Raw genomic sequence first — 15,374 nt, forward strand, 5'->3', positions numbered from 1 at the left:
AAAAGTATTGTTTTTATTTTAAATGTTTTATTATTATTCGTTATAAATTATTAAATTGTATTATCATATAATTTAATTGCATTTTAATTTATTTTTGTTTTGGTTCGTTTTTGAGTAGCTACATTTACTATTAAAATTATAATCTTTTAAAAATGTATTATTTTCTTAACTAATGCATTAAAAAGGTTATCAATATATTAATCTAATCTGGATTCTGTAATCTAATCTGTATGTTTTTTTTTTTTTTTTTTTTTTTTTTAGTTATCATGTATTTGTTTCTAAAATGCTATTTGTTCCAGTTGGTCTGAAACAAGACCACGAAGAAAGACCTGACATAAATTTGTACTGCTACAGTGTTCTACTGTTGTTTGTTGTTGTCATGGACACCTGTAGCCCTTGTCGACCGCCTAGGTTCCGCGCAAGCGCAGAACCCACACAGCGAGCGGAGGATTGTGGGACAGAAAGCTATCGCCAGGGCAACAGCAGAGTTTAGCGAGCGGAAATCTGCTGCTAGCAGACCAGTAACGGCGTTTAATTATTAAAGAAACATCTTTTACACCAAATACCGTGTTAGTTTGTTGCCATGAACGAATCTGTAGCCAAAAAGACCCAGGAGACCCTGGGAAAAGTGATCAAAAAGCCTCCACTGACAGAAAAACTGCTCAGCAAACCGCCGTTTCGATACCTGCACGATATCTTCAGTGAGGTGAGTTATCAAACACAGTACTATTATGACATAAGTGCTGTTTTATTTCGCTCACCGTTTACATATTAACATTTATACGCTTCAAATCCAGTTTATAGATCTCAAAACGTTAGCCGGCTAATGTAGCCTGCGTATAGTCTTCAAAACATGATGGAGAAATCTCAATATGTGTTTACCTGGTGTGTAAATATCTCATTAGCTCTAATATTTGAATCCCTAGAGCTCTGCTTTAGTTTCAGGGTTTAGATGATGTTGGTGTTTTGATACTAATATATTACTAATACAATAACTGTTACAACAGTTTTAGCAATATCATCTTTCTTCTGTCTAGGTTTGCTGTCAGGACATTCAGAGCTCTTGTTGAGCTGTTTACCTGGTTACTAGGCATAGCTCCACATGGTTATGCAAACAAAACTCAAGGGTTTGCAATCTAAGTGTCCATGTAGATCTTGACATATTCATGCCATGGGATAAAACAGAGATATACTTCTCAATCTAATGGCAGAAGATCGAAAAAACAAACTGTATGGCAACTTTTTGTGCTGTTGATTGTAATTAAGAGTATATTTCTCCATAAACAGCAACAGTTGCCAGCAAACACCATTATAAGACAGTTGTTCATTTCATTTTTAGTAGAGTGGAGATGTAATGTAATTTTTAGTAGAGTAGTGATGATGATTAGTAATTTAATGTCATTTGCTTGAGTTGTTTTATTTTTGTTTATCTCTTAGTCTCTTCTACTCTTCTACTCACCAAGCCAAGATTTCTGAAGTATCATGTGACACTGTTGAATGGAGTAATGATGCTGAAAAATTAGCTTTGATCACAGGAATATATTAAGTTTTAAAATATATTCACATAGAAAGCAGTTATTTTATATAGTAAAACTATTTCACAATATTACTGCTTTTGCTGTATTTCGTATCAAATAAAATGTAGGCTTGGTGAGCAGAAGACACTTCAACACATTAAAAATCTTACAGTTCAAAAACTTTTGACTGGTAGTGTTTATATTTTATTTAAGATTGTAGTTTTGTGCAGAAATGAATATGCATGCACAATTTCTATTTGTCTACAAATCAAAAACCAAGGTGTTCAACAGAACTGTAGTCACATGTGTCCAGACTTTTAGTCATACGGTTATAGCACTGTACAGGTGTTTTGGTTCTAGACACTATTAGGTAAAGGTACAGGACAGTTAAGGCTGAAGTGGGTGTGTTTGTATCCAGAGATAGACCCAAGGGTTGTAAGCTCAGCTAAGATTAGCTAGACAGATAGAATCACACCGTCTGTCCACTGTATGCATACTTAATGCCATGTTGTGTCAAATTACGTTTTGTTTTCATACTATATATTTTGTAAATTATTTCTCCATCATTATATGTTATCATTAATGTGAACAGTTTACAAAAGTGATGATAACTTTGTTGCTGCCTACGTAGAGTGTTCCAAATCAGTCACTTATGAGGTTGTGTTTCAGTTTGGACACTCGTAGAAGGCAGTGGACAACAGGGGAGCTAACTATGTTTTGAAACAGTGTCTTTATATTTTGGATTAAAAATTTGGTTGTAAAATCTTGTTTCCCCCCCTTTTTTTAGGTAATACGTACCACAGGCTTTATGAAAGGACTTTATGGAGAAGCAGAGATGAAGTCAGATAATGTGAAGGTAAATCACCAATAAAATTTTTTCAACTTTTATAGGAATGTTCAGGTGCAATTTTTGTAAGTTATATTTGGCTGGCTCTTGTTCATCCCTGTGGTCTTGTGTTTGACTTAAACTACCGTTCAAAGGTATTGGGGCTGGTAAGATGTTTTTTTAAAGAAATTAACGCTTTTATTCATCAAGAATTCCTTAAATTGATCAAAAGTGACAGTAAACATGTTATATCGTTGCAAAAGATTTATATTTTCTAACTTGAATCATTCATCAAAGAATACAGAAAAAAACATGTTGTGGTTTCAACAAACATATTAAACAGCAAAAATGCTTTAAACATTAATAATAATTTCTTGAGCAGTAAATCAGCATATTAGAATGATTTCGGATTTCATCATGGGACACTGAAGATCAGAGTAAAAATTTAGAAAATTCAGTTTTGCTATCACAGGAATAAATTATATTTTAAAATAAATGAATATTTATATTTCACGATATTACTGCTTTTACTGTATTTTGAATAAATATGCATTGTTGGTAAGCATAAGAGACTTCTTTACTTTAAAACACTCAATTAAAAAAATGTTATGGGTAATAACACTAGGTATTAAGACTTGTATAACTAAATATAACATAAAAATGATGTCTTTTACTCAAATATGTAGCAGAAAACCCATGAAATATTTATGTTATTTAAAAAATCCACAAAGTTTAATGCATATTTTGGATTATGTAAGATACTGGCTCTACTTGTTGCTATTTCTACTGCAACACAACTCGAAATACAAAATAAAAATACTGATAAAATACCGCATTGTGCGGCTTTTAGTTGTAATTTTCAGTCAGAGGGCAAAAGGAGAAGCCTTCACTGTAGTTCTTCACTGCTTTTCCTAGCGATAAGAAGAGGAGAAAAGAATGGGAAGATGTCTGTGGATGAGTAAATCTTCCTAAAGTCCCACGTCTTTGTTCTCTCCACTTTAGCCCTGATGCCTTTAAAGCTTTTAGTAGACCACCGCTACTGAAAGAGCTTACAAACAGCAGAGACAGGAAATGCTAGATGCCATCCTTGTAGGATGTAAACATGTTGACGCTTGTCATTACACCACAGTCACTGGAGGAGCTCCTCAGCGTGGATTTCACTTGATATCTGGGCCGTTTAGACTAGTTGTAAGGAAAATTGATGGTACGGCATTTGGTTTAAGCCTATGCTTATGTCCATTGCCAACTGTAAGCTCTTTTAATAGCTGTGGTCAATGTATCAGTGTTTTATTTTCGGAGTTGTGTTGCAGTAAAAACAGCAACAAGGAGTGCAACCATTTCACATCATTGAAATAATCGCACCCCCCATAGTCGAAAATATGTATAAAACAATGTGGATTTTATTAAATTACGTAAATCTTTCATGGGTTTTCTACCACGTTTCAGTAAGAGACTTCATTTACATTATATTAAGTCATACAAGTCTTAATATTTATGTGTGCATATGCAAAAGACACATGCAAACTTATTTCTTGCAGTACTACCTTACAGTCATATGACAGTTTAATGTTCCCCGCCAATTAATCCGCTTACTTGGCAGTGATACATCATGTTACAGTTGACCTCTCGTATCTGCCTGATCTTCTGCCTCATTAAGTGTTCTTGCATTCAGTATCTCAGACTTCCACTCTGCAGTGTTTTTTGCTGTTAAGGTGCTGACATTGATCAGATAACTAAGTGTAACTCAAGACTCTCCATTTAATTAGCGTGCCAGAGTCCCACGTCGTGGTGAGTCATGAGGTGTGATAAATCTCCCTGTTAAAAGCTTCGTGCCTTTAACTAGCTTTACTTGGATCGGTATCAGTGACCCGGTAAGTGATGCAGGTTACTAGCTCACCACGGCACTCTGTGTGCAAAGTGAGGAGTTCACGTCTGATCCTTCTCCAAACGTGGGGTAGTCTGAAAGAGCTCTGGCCTTTGATGTCCCAGCATGCATAATAAATGACCTCCCCACACCTGTGCGAAGCAGGATGGCCCGATGGTATACCATGACATTATAATGTTTTTATAGCACCACAGTTTTAACACTTTTCAGGGGAATCTACGGAGAGCTTAGTTATAGCCATTTATACATAACAACTGGCTATTTTGGGTACCATTTAATTTTTTTTTTCTTTTTTTTTTTTGCATTGCGTTGTGACGTTTTCTTGACAATTTATGAGTTATTACACTACCAGTCAAAAGTTTTTGAACAGTAAGATTTTTAATGTTTAAAGTCTTTAATGTAAAGTCTTTTCTTCTCACCAAGCCTGCATTTATTTCATTCAAAGTATAGCAAAAACAGTAAAAAAATGAAATATTTTTACTATTTAAAATAACTGCTTTCTATTTGAATATATTTTAAAATATAATTTATTCATGTGATTTCAAAGCTGAATTTTTAGCATCATTACTGCAGTCACATGATCCTTCAGAAATCATTGTAATATTCTGATTTGCTGCTCAAAAACAGCTGAGTGGAATTTTTTTAGGTTTCTTTGATGAATATAAACTTCAGAAGAACAGAATTGATCTAAAATAGAAATCTTTTGTAACATTATAAATATATATATACACTGACTCCAAGCTTTTGAGTGGTGTAGTATATAATGTTACAAAAGCTTTTTATTTCAGATAAATGCTGATCTTTGGATCTTTCTATTCTTTAAAGAATCCTGAAAAATGTACTCAACTGTTTTAAATATTAATAATAATAATAAAAAATGTTTCTTGAACAGCAAATCAGCATATTAGAATGATTTCTGAAGGATCATGTGACTGGAGTAATGATGCTGAAAATTCTGCTTTAAAATCACAGGAATAAATTAGATTTTAAAATCTATTCAAATAGAAAGCAATTATTTTAAATAGTAAAAATATTTTAAAATTTTACTGTTTTTGCTGTACTTTGTTTGAATCAAATAAATGCAGGCTTGGTGAGCAGAAGAGTCTTATTTAAAAAAATATTTATAATGGCATATTATAATATATTATAATCATAATAATTGTATAATTTTTGCACTTTTGCATTACCTCTCTGGCTCTGATTCTGACTCTTGAATAATTGTGAATTATATTGTATTACGTTAATGAGAAGCAAATGAGTTTCACCACTGAGAATAAAGAGAATAATGTCTGGACTCATTATGCTAAAGAAAGTGCAAAGGGAAAACTTGCTTTAATGTCATAATGCATAAAATCTTAATAGTCCTAAAATGTGCTTTATTCTATGCAAAATGTACATTTTGTGTTTTGTGTTGAAATGCATGTGTAATGAATGTGTTTTTATGAAATTTGCATGTTAAAATGATTTCTGATGGAGCATGTCACACTGAAGACTGGAGTAATGATGCTGAAAATGTAATTTTGCTATCACAGGAATAAATTACATTTTAAAATATATTAATATATATATAAAATCAAAATATTTAATATATATATATATATATAAAATGTAAAACATGCTTAATTGTCATAATGTCATATTGTATAAAATCCTAATGGTCCTAAAACAGGCTTCATTTTATGCAAAATATATTTCTTTATGTCATGTTGCAATTTATATGATGTGAACATGTTTTTCCGCCTGATTCGCCATTCTTATTGCATGGATATTGTGTAGCCAGTAGTTGGATATTAAACACTGCTGAGTGTGTAAAATCATAACAGATCACATCAGCATACAGGTTGCTCTGCCGTTGGGACCTCATTAGGAACCTCATGAAGTATAAAAGCATTAAATGACAATACGGACAGTTGCACTTCATCATAACCAGCAAAGCAGAAATACAGAAAAAGAGGGTTTAATGGAGTGAATGCATCATCAAGCTGCCGGTGATGATGTATGTACTGTTGTGTTCAAAGCATCAGGATAATTTTAGGTCCCCTGTGTACAATGCAATTAAGCCTAAGCCTAAAATAACTAAGCTATACCAAAATAAAAAAGCAAAAAAGATCAAACTATTCCTGTTCTTTTAGTTTATTTCAGTTAGAAAAATATATATTGTTTTCTTGACGTAATCAGGAAATCTGATACTGATATTCTGTCGGAAAGTCCACGCATGTTTTATGAAGTATTTACAGAATGAGACTGACACCACAAATGATTCACATAAGATAAAGTTACAGATCATCTTGATTTTTCAGTAGTGCTAATTGTTGTATTCTATTTGTTAAAGCATTTACAAATTCATGCAAACTTAATAACACATTCAGTATTGATGAATATATTATATATATTTATATATTTGAATATATTTTAAAATGTCATTTATTCCAGTGATCAAAACTAAATTTTCAGCAACCATTACTTCAGAAATCATGATGATTTGGTGCTCAAAAAACAGTTTCTATTATTATCAGCAGTTGGGCTGCTTAATATTTTTATGGAAACTGTGATACATTTTCCTCAGGATTCCATTGTTGATAGAAAGTTCAAAAGGACAGCATTTATTTTAAGTAGAAATATTTTGTAATATTACAAACCTCTTTCTATTGTCACTTTTTGTCAATTTAATGCATCCATGCTGAATAGAAGTTTTCATTTTTTTAAATAAAAATAAATAAATAAATATTACTGACCCCAAACATAAGATTTTCTTTAAAAATACACTACCAGTCAATATTTTTAATGTTTTTTAAAGAAGTCTCTTCTGCTTACCAAGCCTGCATTTTTTTAATCCAAAATACAGCAAAAGCAGTAATATTGTGAAATATTTTTACTATTTAAAATATCGGCTTTCTATTTATATATATTTTAAAATGTAATTTATTCCTGTGATCAAAGCTACATTTTCAGCATCATTTCTCTAGTCTTCAGTGTCACATGATCCTTCAGAGTTTTTTTTTTTAATTTACTTATTTATTTTTTGGGGAAAAGCATTAAGCAAGCAGTTTAGCAAGGATGCTTAAATTTGATCAAATGTGATGATAAAGCCATTTATAATGTTACAAAAGATTTCTGTTTCAGATAAATGTAGTTCCTCTTTCTATTCATCAAAGAAACCTGAAAAAAAAAAATCTCCTCAGCTGTTTTCTACATAATAATAAAAAATGTTTATGAGCAGCAAATCAGAATATTAGAATAGTTTCTGAAGGATCATGTGACTGGAGTAATGATGCTAAAAAATCACCTTTAAAATCACAGAAATAAATAACACTTAAAAATATATTCACATAGAAAGCAGTTATTTTAAATAGTAAAAATATTTTACAGTATTACAGTTTTTGCTGTATTTTGGATCAAATAAATGCATGCTTGGGGAGAAGAAGAGACTTCTTTAAAAAAAAAAAATACTGTTCAAAAACTTTTGACTGGTAGTGTATGTATAGAAAAATGTATAGAATTCTAAATGTATCAGATTATATGCTCTAATAATAGAAGCTTTGTCCAATGTTCGTTTTCTGCAGCCTTAGTGGCCCCAAGCAGAATTGCAATGTGTTTGTTGAAGTGGCCCAACTGGACAAGCAGTAACAACTTTGGCTTATCCAGTGGCATGTGTTTCGGGCGGGACTATCTGTTTGTTTGAACAATGGAACACTGAGGCAGTGTTTAAAACTTATTCTTGCAATTCTGTTTCAATTACTCTATTCTCTTCAAATACCCTTCAGGACAAAGACTCAAAAATAGCATTCCTTCAGAAGGCCATCGATGTGGTGATGCTGGTTAGCGGAGAACCCTTGGCCGCCAAACCCGCTCGAATCGTAGCCGGACACGAACCAGAGAAGACCAACGAGCTGCTGCAGGTCATTGCTAAGTGCTGCCTCAACAAGGTCAGTCCTGCTATTAAAGATCACTCAGCTACTGTATTTCTGTACTGCAGGATTCGCTTAAAGCCATTTAACTAGTGAATGACTCAAGACTAATGATGTCCAAGCAGGGGGTAATTTATAGGCATATTCATTTAATTGCACCCTTGAGCTTTTCTGAAGGTTAAGGAGTGATGGAACATCGCCATCAGCGTTATCAGGGGAACCCACTGATGCCTGCATGGCAAAGAGCAGGTGCGAAACATTGAGCTGAATGACAGCTATGCTGCTGGGATATTTTATAGGTTGCAAGAGAAAATGACATGAGAGTGCCACAATAGTGATAGCAACCGGATGGTTAGATTACAGGGTGACCTAGGTACTGGAAAATTGACAATCCTGCTTTGTCACCTTTAAGTCTTTGAGCAAAACATTTGACTTTGTGTTGCCCCAGGAGGATTGTTGGTAGCTTTAAATGGTAGCACCACTTTCTGTTTGGAACACAAAAGAATGTATTTTGTTGCAATTATCCCACATAACGACAAGAGGCTGTCAAGCTCCAAAAAGGATGAAAACTATCATAAAAGTATTATAAAACAGTCAATATGCTTCATCTTATTAATAAAATAAGAAAAAAAAAAAAAAAACACAACTGTACATAAATTGTATGGTTTGTTGAGGAGAGGTGCTGTTCATTTTCAGTTTTAAACCTGGAGGACAATAAAATAAAAAGAAGGAAAGAAAAAAATGCCATTGATTTGTATTTGACTTTTTGAATTTTGCCAATAATAAACACCCTAGGAATTGTAATTGTGTTTGTTTTTGTTAACTAAAACTGTTAAAGACTGTTAAAAACTGCTAAAATATCATTTTTGTTAATTAAATAAATCTAAAATCAAAAAATATAAACATTAGATGAAAAAAAATTTAACTTAAGAAACTTAAATGAAAATTGGAAATGAAACGTTCTGAAACATTTAAAATTTCAGAAAAGTTTAGTTTGAAGTACTAAAATTAATAAAACGAAATTAAAGTTAAATACTTTAGAACATAATATTATTAAGACATAAACTAAAATGAAAATGAAACTAAATAATACTAAAATAACACTTTACAACTTAAACAACTTAAAAATGAACAGTTTAAAAACATTTACAATTTTTGAAAAGTTCAGTTTGAAGTACTAAAAATTAATAAAACTTTAAATTAAAGTTCAATGTAAATGTTTTAAAACCATATTATTAAAACGCAAACTAAAATGAAATCTGAAAATAAAGAAATAAAAGCTGATTAAAATATTAATACTGTAATAGTGAGAAAATAACTAAATAATACTAAATTAACTGTTTACAACTTAAAAAAGAAATTAAATTAAGAAATTAAAATTAGAAATTAAACATTTGAAAACTTCAAGAAAAGTTTTCTGAAAGAAAATTTCAGAAAAGTTCAGTTTAAAGTACTAAAATTAATTCAACTTTAAATTAAAGTTTAATGTAAATATTTTAAAACCATAAAATGATTCAAACTGAAAATAAAAAATAAAAGCTGAATAAACTATTAATACTGCAGTAGTGAAAAAATAACTAAATAATACTAAAATAAGTTTACAACTTAAAAAACTTATTAAAAAAACATTTAAAAAATTTTAACATTTCAGAAAAGTTCAGGTTGAAGTACTAAAATAAATAAAACAAACTAAATTAAAGTTAAATGTAAATACTGTAACAGTGAAAAAATAACTAAATAATACTAAAACAGTTTACAGTTTACAACAAGTAATCACCCACAATACTTCATTAGTAACAGGGAATTTTGTATCAAGTACCACCATGTTTTCTCGAGGATATGTAGAAATTTTGTCAGTAATTTGTCAAGTAGGGAAAGTAAAATTTATTTGTATAGTGCTTTTCAGAATATGCATAATTTCCCAGCAGCTTTTTACTCTGTGCATACATATTTAGCTGATGTTTTTATCCAAAGTGACTCATAGTCCATTTATTCCAGGGAGAATCCCTGTGGATTGCCTCATTCAGGGATTTCAACCTACATTTTTTTGGTCACCAGCCCAGATCATTAACCACCATGCTGCCCCATCTGTTTCTGAATATAGTTTAGTTAGCTCTGAGAGCAAACTGAGGGTTGCTTGGGACTTGTTCATTATACTAAGCTGTTGTTAAACATTGTGTCCTGTCCTTGTTCCAGCTCTCCAGTGACGAGGCTGTTAGGCGAGTGTTAGCAGGAGACAAGCATGATCAGAAAGGGAAGCCCAGCACCTCCAGATCCCAGGACAAGGAGAACAGAGAGGGCAGGGAGCGCCAGCGAGACCGTGAGGTGAGACCTGCTTGAGGGTTTGACCTAATGACATTTTAAGTCACACCAGAATTTTTTGTTGTTTCAAAAATCACTAATCACTAAATCAACTTATCCCCCTTGGGCCTTTTACTTTCAGTCATGTTATCTATTTTTAAGATATTAGGTTTATTGTTATAAAAGTGAGAATTTGATGTATTCTCTGGCTGTTGTCCAGGAGAGGAAGGGCATCAAGGAAAGCAGCGGGAGCCGAGAGCAGAAAGATCCAGATCAACCGAAAGATCAAGAGAGCAAGAAAGATGACAAGGACCGCCGCCAAGATGCCGAGAGGTCTGACAAGGGAAAGAGCGAAAGAGATCGGACAAAAGACAGAGACAAAGACAAGGACAAGAGCCGGGATCGGGAGAAAGACAAGACCAGAGAGAAGGAACGGGAGAAGGAGAAGGATAAGGACCGCAACAGGGAAAAGGAGAGAGAACGAGATAAAGAGAGGGATAAGAAAAGAGAACGGGAATCTCACAAAGACAGAGACCGAGAACGAGACAAGGAGAAAGATCGCGAGCGTGAGAAACGACGGGAGAGAGAGAAAGAAAAAGAACGACACAGAGAGACTGACGAGAAGATAAAGGACAGAGGCGATAGAAAGGTTTGCTCACACAATTTTATGGTTCTTTAGTGCTTTTGCTCAGATTAAAGGAGAAGTTCACTTCCAGAACAAGTCGTACAAAAATCGTTTTTTGAGGATTTCAGGATTCAGGATTTTTCTCCATATAGTGGACTTCTATGGTGCCCTGAGTTTTTTTAAATTTTTATTACAGTTTATATACTTTTTTACCTCAAACGATCATTCTGTCTTGCTCTGCCTGAACTTTTTTTTCCAGTTTAAGACAGTTAGGGTATGTCAACTAACTCTCCTGTCATTTTCTCCTCCAGCTTTTAAATTGTCCTACATCACTGTTTTACATTTTTTTGTTAAAGGTGTTTGATCTTCTTTGCATGTTCACTTTGCAAACACTGGGTCGGTACTTCTGCAGTGATGTAGGATGATTTTGAAATGATTTTTGCAGTTGAGGGAGAAAATAAGACTGGAGTTTTTCGACATACTCTAACTGTCTTAAAATGGGAAAAAAAGCAGAGTTCAGGCAGAACAAGACAAGATGAGTGTTTAAGGTTAAAACCTTTAAGGTATAAGGCCATTCATCCTCGACTGGGATTGTTTACTACTGCATTTGGGATCGTTTGAAGCCACATTGAAACTGCATTTTGGAAGTACATACTCTGGGCACCATGGAAGTCCACTGTATGGAGAAAATCCTGAAATGTTTTCCTTAAAAAACATAATTTCTTCATGACTGAAGAAAGAAAGACATGAACATCTTGGATGACAAGGAGGTGAGTACATTATCTGTACATTTTTGTTCTGGAAGTGAACTTCTTGCATTTAAAATCCTGTTTAAACCCAGAAATAAAGTTTTAGAATTGTGAAAAATTTAACACAAACCACACTATTTCTAGACCTTAATGCAAATTTCTGTAACATTGGATTAGTTCACTTCCAGAATAAAAATTTCCCTATCATTTACTCTTTCCCCCATGTCATCCAAGATGTTCATGACTTTCTTTCTTCAGGCGAAAAGAAATTAAGGTTTTTGAGGAAAATATTCATCTTCATATTTCACATTTTAGTGCAGCTTCAAAGGCCTCTACATGATCTCACCTGCGGAATAAGGGTCTTATCTAGCGAAACGATTGCCATTTTCTAAAAAAAAGTAAATTTATATACTTTTGAACCACAAATGCTTGTCTTGCACTAGTTGTGCTTGCATGCGCATCTTTGCACGTTACACAATCACATTGGAAACATCACGCACAGTTAGAAATCGGCAAGAAAACCTCTGCTGACAGATTTATGAATGATTCTCATTACGCTGTTTCAGCGCAGATTTTCCTCATGCTTTGGACTTTGAAACCTGGCTAACAAGCTTGCACAGCGCTTTGTGTGTATTAGAAAATTTTCCGTATTTCTCGGACAGTTTTAAATGCTTCCACACTGCCGACATGTTTGCTGCATTAGTGCGCACCTCTATTTGATTGCGTCACGTTATTGTTCGGTATAATTTGTTCAGCCTTTTCCCAAACACCGAAAGAGCTTTTTTTGCTATTTTCGGCCGAATAATTTCAGTTGCTGAACGTTTGGTGCATCCCTAATCCTTTGTCTTTGGAGTGTTGCAATCTTTTTGTGCATATATAGACCATTTCAAGGATGTAAACAATAACAAGCGCGTTGGAACGTTACTGCGCATGTCCGGTCCTGAAACATTTCCGGTAGCGCTATTTCTCCGATCTGTCAATACGAACACATTCTTTTAAAATCTAGCGAAAAAGCTAGTTAAGGTAAAAAAGCTGCTCATTAACTAATCGATGCTGCGTGCGTGTACACGGGAGATTGCTAAAAGCATATCACATGAACGGAAATATTGTGAACATTTATTCGTACAATGGATGTCATCAGTCTGAAGCAAGCAGTGCAACTTACTTCATGTTTTGTTCCCAAGATATCCGGAGGTTGTTCGTGATTAATTTACTTGCATTGCGTGGTCAGTCTGTATTTCTGTTTAAATATTTGTTTTCATTAGTACATTACTTTTCACAATACATATCGTTCCAAACAACGCTAAATGTATGCTATTAAAACTAAGCGCTCGATGCTATTATTACGTGTTGAATTCATTTCAACATGTGTTCAACGTTAGTTTGGTCAAGTTTGTTGCTGTGGAACAGTGCAAGTGGAGGGTATGAATGCTCCGAGTCATCATGTGATCACAAATAAACAAGATCGTCGCAATTCAATGCTGGCTAACGTGTTTTACATAAACCTGTATATCTGCAGATTAATAAATGCACACACAAACACACATAAAGCATTCATATATGTTTTTATGCACGTATTTACTGTTCACACCCACACAAATTTTATATATATATATATATATATATATATATATATATATATATATATATATATATTCATGTGAAAATGAATACTGGTGTAATGTAAAGGCTGATGCTAATTCAGCTTTGCACAACATTTTTTATAATAGAAATCATTTAAATAATTAATCATGTTAATAAACATAAAATACTTATTTCAAAAACATAAAAAAAATACTTTGTCCAAACTTTTGACCAGTACTGTATATAAACAAAAAGCATTCTCTCACTTTCAACTGTTTTTATTTCCAGCACATGTATTGATATGTAAATATTTGTATGAACATAAAATGCTTCAACAAATGAAACAACAACAACTGAAACGGAGTACAAAGGGGGAACAAATGTCAAAAGCAGCAGTCTGTATCCGGCCTGGTCATCAGTCGCTTTAAGTACTACACTAAATTACTGAATACTACACTCAAGTTCTCAATCACATCTGGGTGTTGATATGGTCAGATGTGGTTTGTCACTGCAGGATGATCAGCTGTCCTTGGGTGTCTACAGATGATGGCTCTCCTTACACTGCCTTCTCAGATTTGGTGACCCTCTGTATTTCTGCAACTGTTTACATCAATTTAGAATACTTTCTAGAAAACAAAACAAAGGATATTAGCCATCATTATGAAAATGTATATAACATTTAACCAATTCTATGGGAATTACAGGGAGCTAACAAATTTCAGTATTACACTGTATTGTCAGATTTAGTGACCCTGCTGCATATTTACAACTGCTTACATCAAAATGCTTCCTTGACTAAGAAACAAATGATATTAGAAATCACCTGTATACATTTTGTTTACATTATATAAGGATAAAAGTAGAAAAACAATTATTTAATCTAATGCACAATATAAAAAAAAAAAAAAATGCTATTATTGCTTAATACGTCAGTACATCTTGGAATTAACATTACCAAAGCTTATGTGATGGAAAATAATATTTACCATAAACATTACGTTTTGTAAACTACTGCCGTTAACTGTTACACAATACGACATTCACGTACTTTCATGTTACTCACTGCATTTGTCAACTGACAAAATAACTAGACGACTAATATGAATTTAACCCACATAACACTTAGCAATAAAACAGAAATAAAAAAACTTGCCTTTTTTCATTAACGTTACACACGAAAGCTAGATGCATATGTAAACAATGACAAAATGCTACTTTAAATTATACGGCATCATACTTGAAGAGTTAACGTAAAGATATACAAATAAACTGATTAATTAAAAACGATATTTACTTGCCTGAATCGAAATGTGCGCTGTATATCCTAGAGTTGCTTGTTGTTATCCAGCCTTCTCCTTCACTGCCGCAACACGGGTACGTTTCGCGGAAATCTACCGTTAAACACGTCTCAGAATGTTAGTACCGCCCCAGAGGGAGCACACAACCACCGAACGACAAGGATCTAATTTTAATTTAGACATTTAAGCAGGATGTTTGTATATATATGACCGCAATCCCACTGTTCATAAAGCGCTTCTCGCCATTGTTTTGAATGCGCTGGACCACTAACCGGAAACGTCCTGGGACCAACGACGTCATTTCCTTAAGCCGCAGAATAGCGCTTGAAATGGTCTATAAGGCTGTATCCGAAATCGCCCCCTATACCCTCAAATAGTGCACTATTTGAGGGGACAGCCATTTTAAGTGGTGTTCGAAACCAAAGTGAACGTTCCCGAGTGCACTCATTCAATCCCACAATGCACCGCAAAAACGAGTGTACAACCGATGTACGCTCAACAGCTAGAGATAACCCAAAATGCACTGTGAGAGTCGCGCGCTGACTGAATTCCCGCGTCTCGCCAGACGATGGCGCCCGCAGCTGAATCATCCATCCATTCGCTTGTCCACTGCGTAATACAGCATACAACACGGGTACAAATTCGTTGTAAATTGATTATTAAATTGTTTAACCAGGGTTT

The 15,374-nt window shown here is 33.7% G+C and overlaps 1 protein-coding gene across 1 annotated transcript in view; it reads left to right on the forward strand.

The window, feature by feature from the left end:
- Positions 1-461: 461 nt before the first annotated feature.
- traf3ip1 (TNF receptor-associated factor 3 interacting protein 1) overlaps positions 462-15,374 on the forward strand; it is a 47,863-nt gene continuing 32,950 nt past the window's right edge. The window contains exons 1-5 of the mRNA XM_073846243.1: positions 462-706; positions 2,305-2,373; positions 7,993-8,154; positions 10,333-10,461; positions 10,658-11,086. Coding sequence (XP_073702344.1) covers positions 584-706; positions 2,305-2,373; positions 7,993-8,154; positions 10,333-10,461; positions 10,658-11,086 — 912 coding nt within the window. The 5' untranslated portion in view covers positions 462-583. The remainder of the gene's footprint in view (positions 707-2,304; positions 2,374-7,992; positions 8,155-10,332; positions 10,462-10,657; positions 11,087-15,374) is intronic.

Source organism: Garra rufa, chromosome 8 (assembly GCF_049309525.1).
Source record: "Garra rufa chromosome 8, GarRuf1.0, whole genome shotgun sequence".
Lineage (NCBI taxonomy): Eukaryota > Metazoa > Chordata > Actinopteri > Cypriniformes > Cyprinidae > Garra > Garra rufa.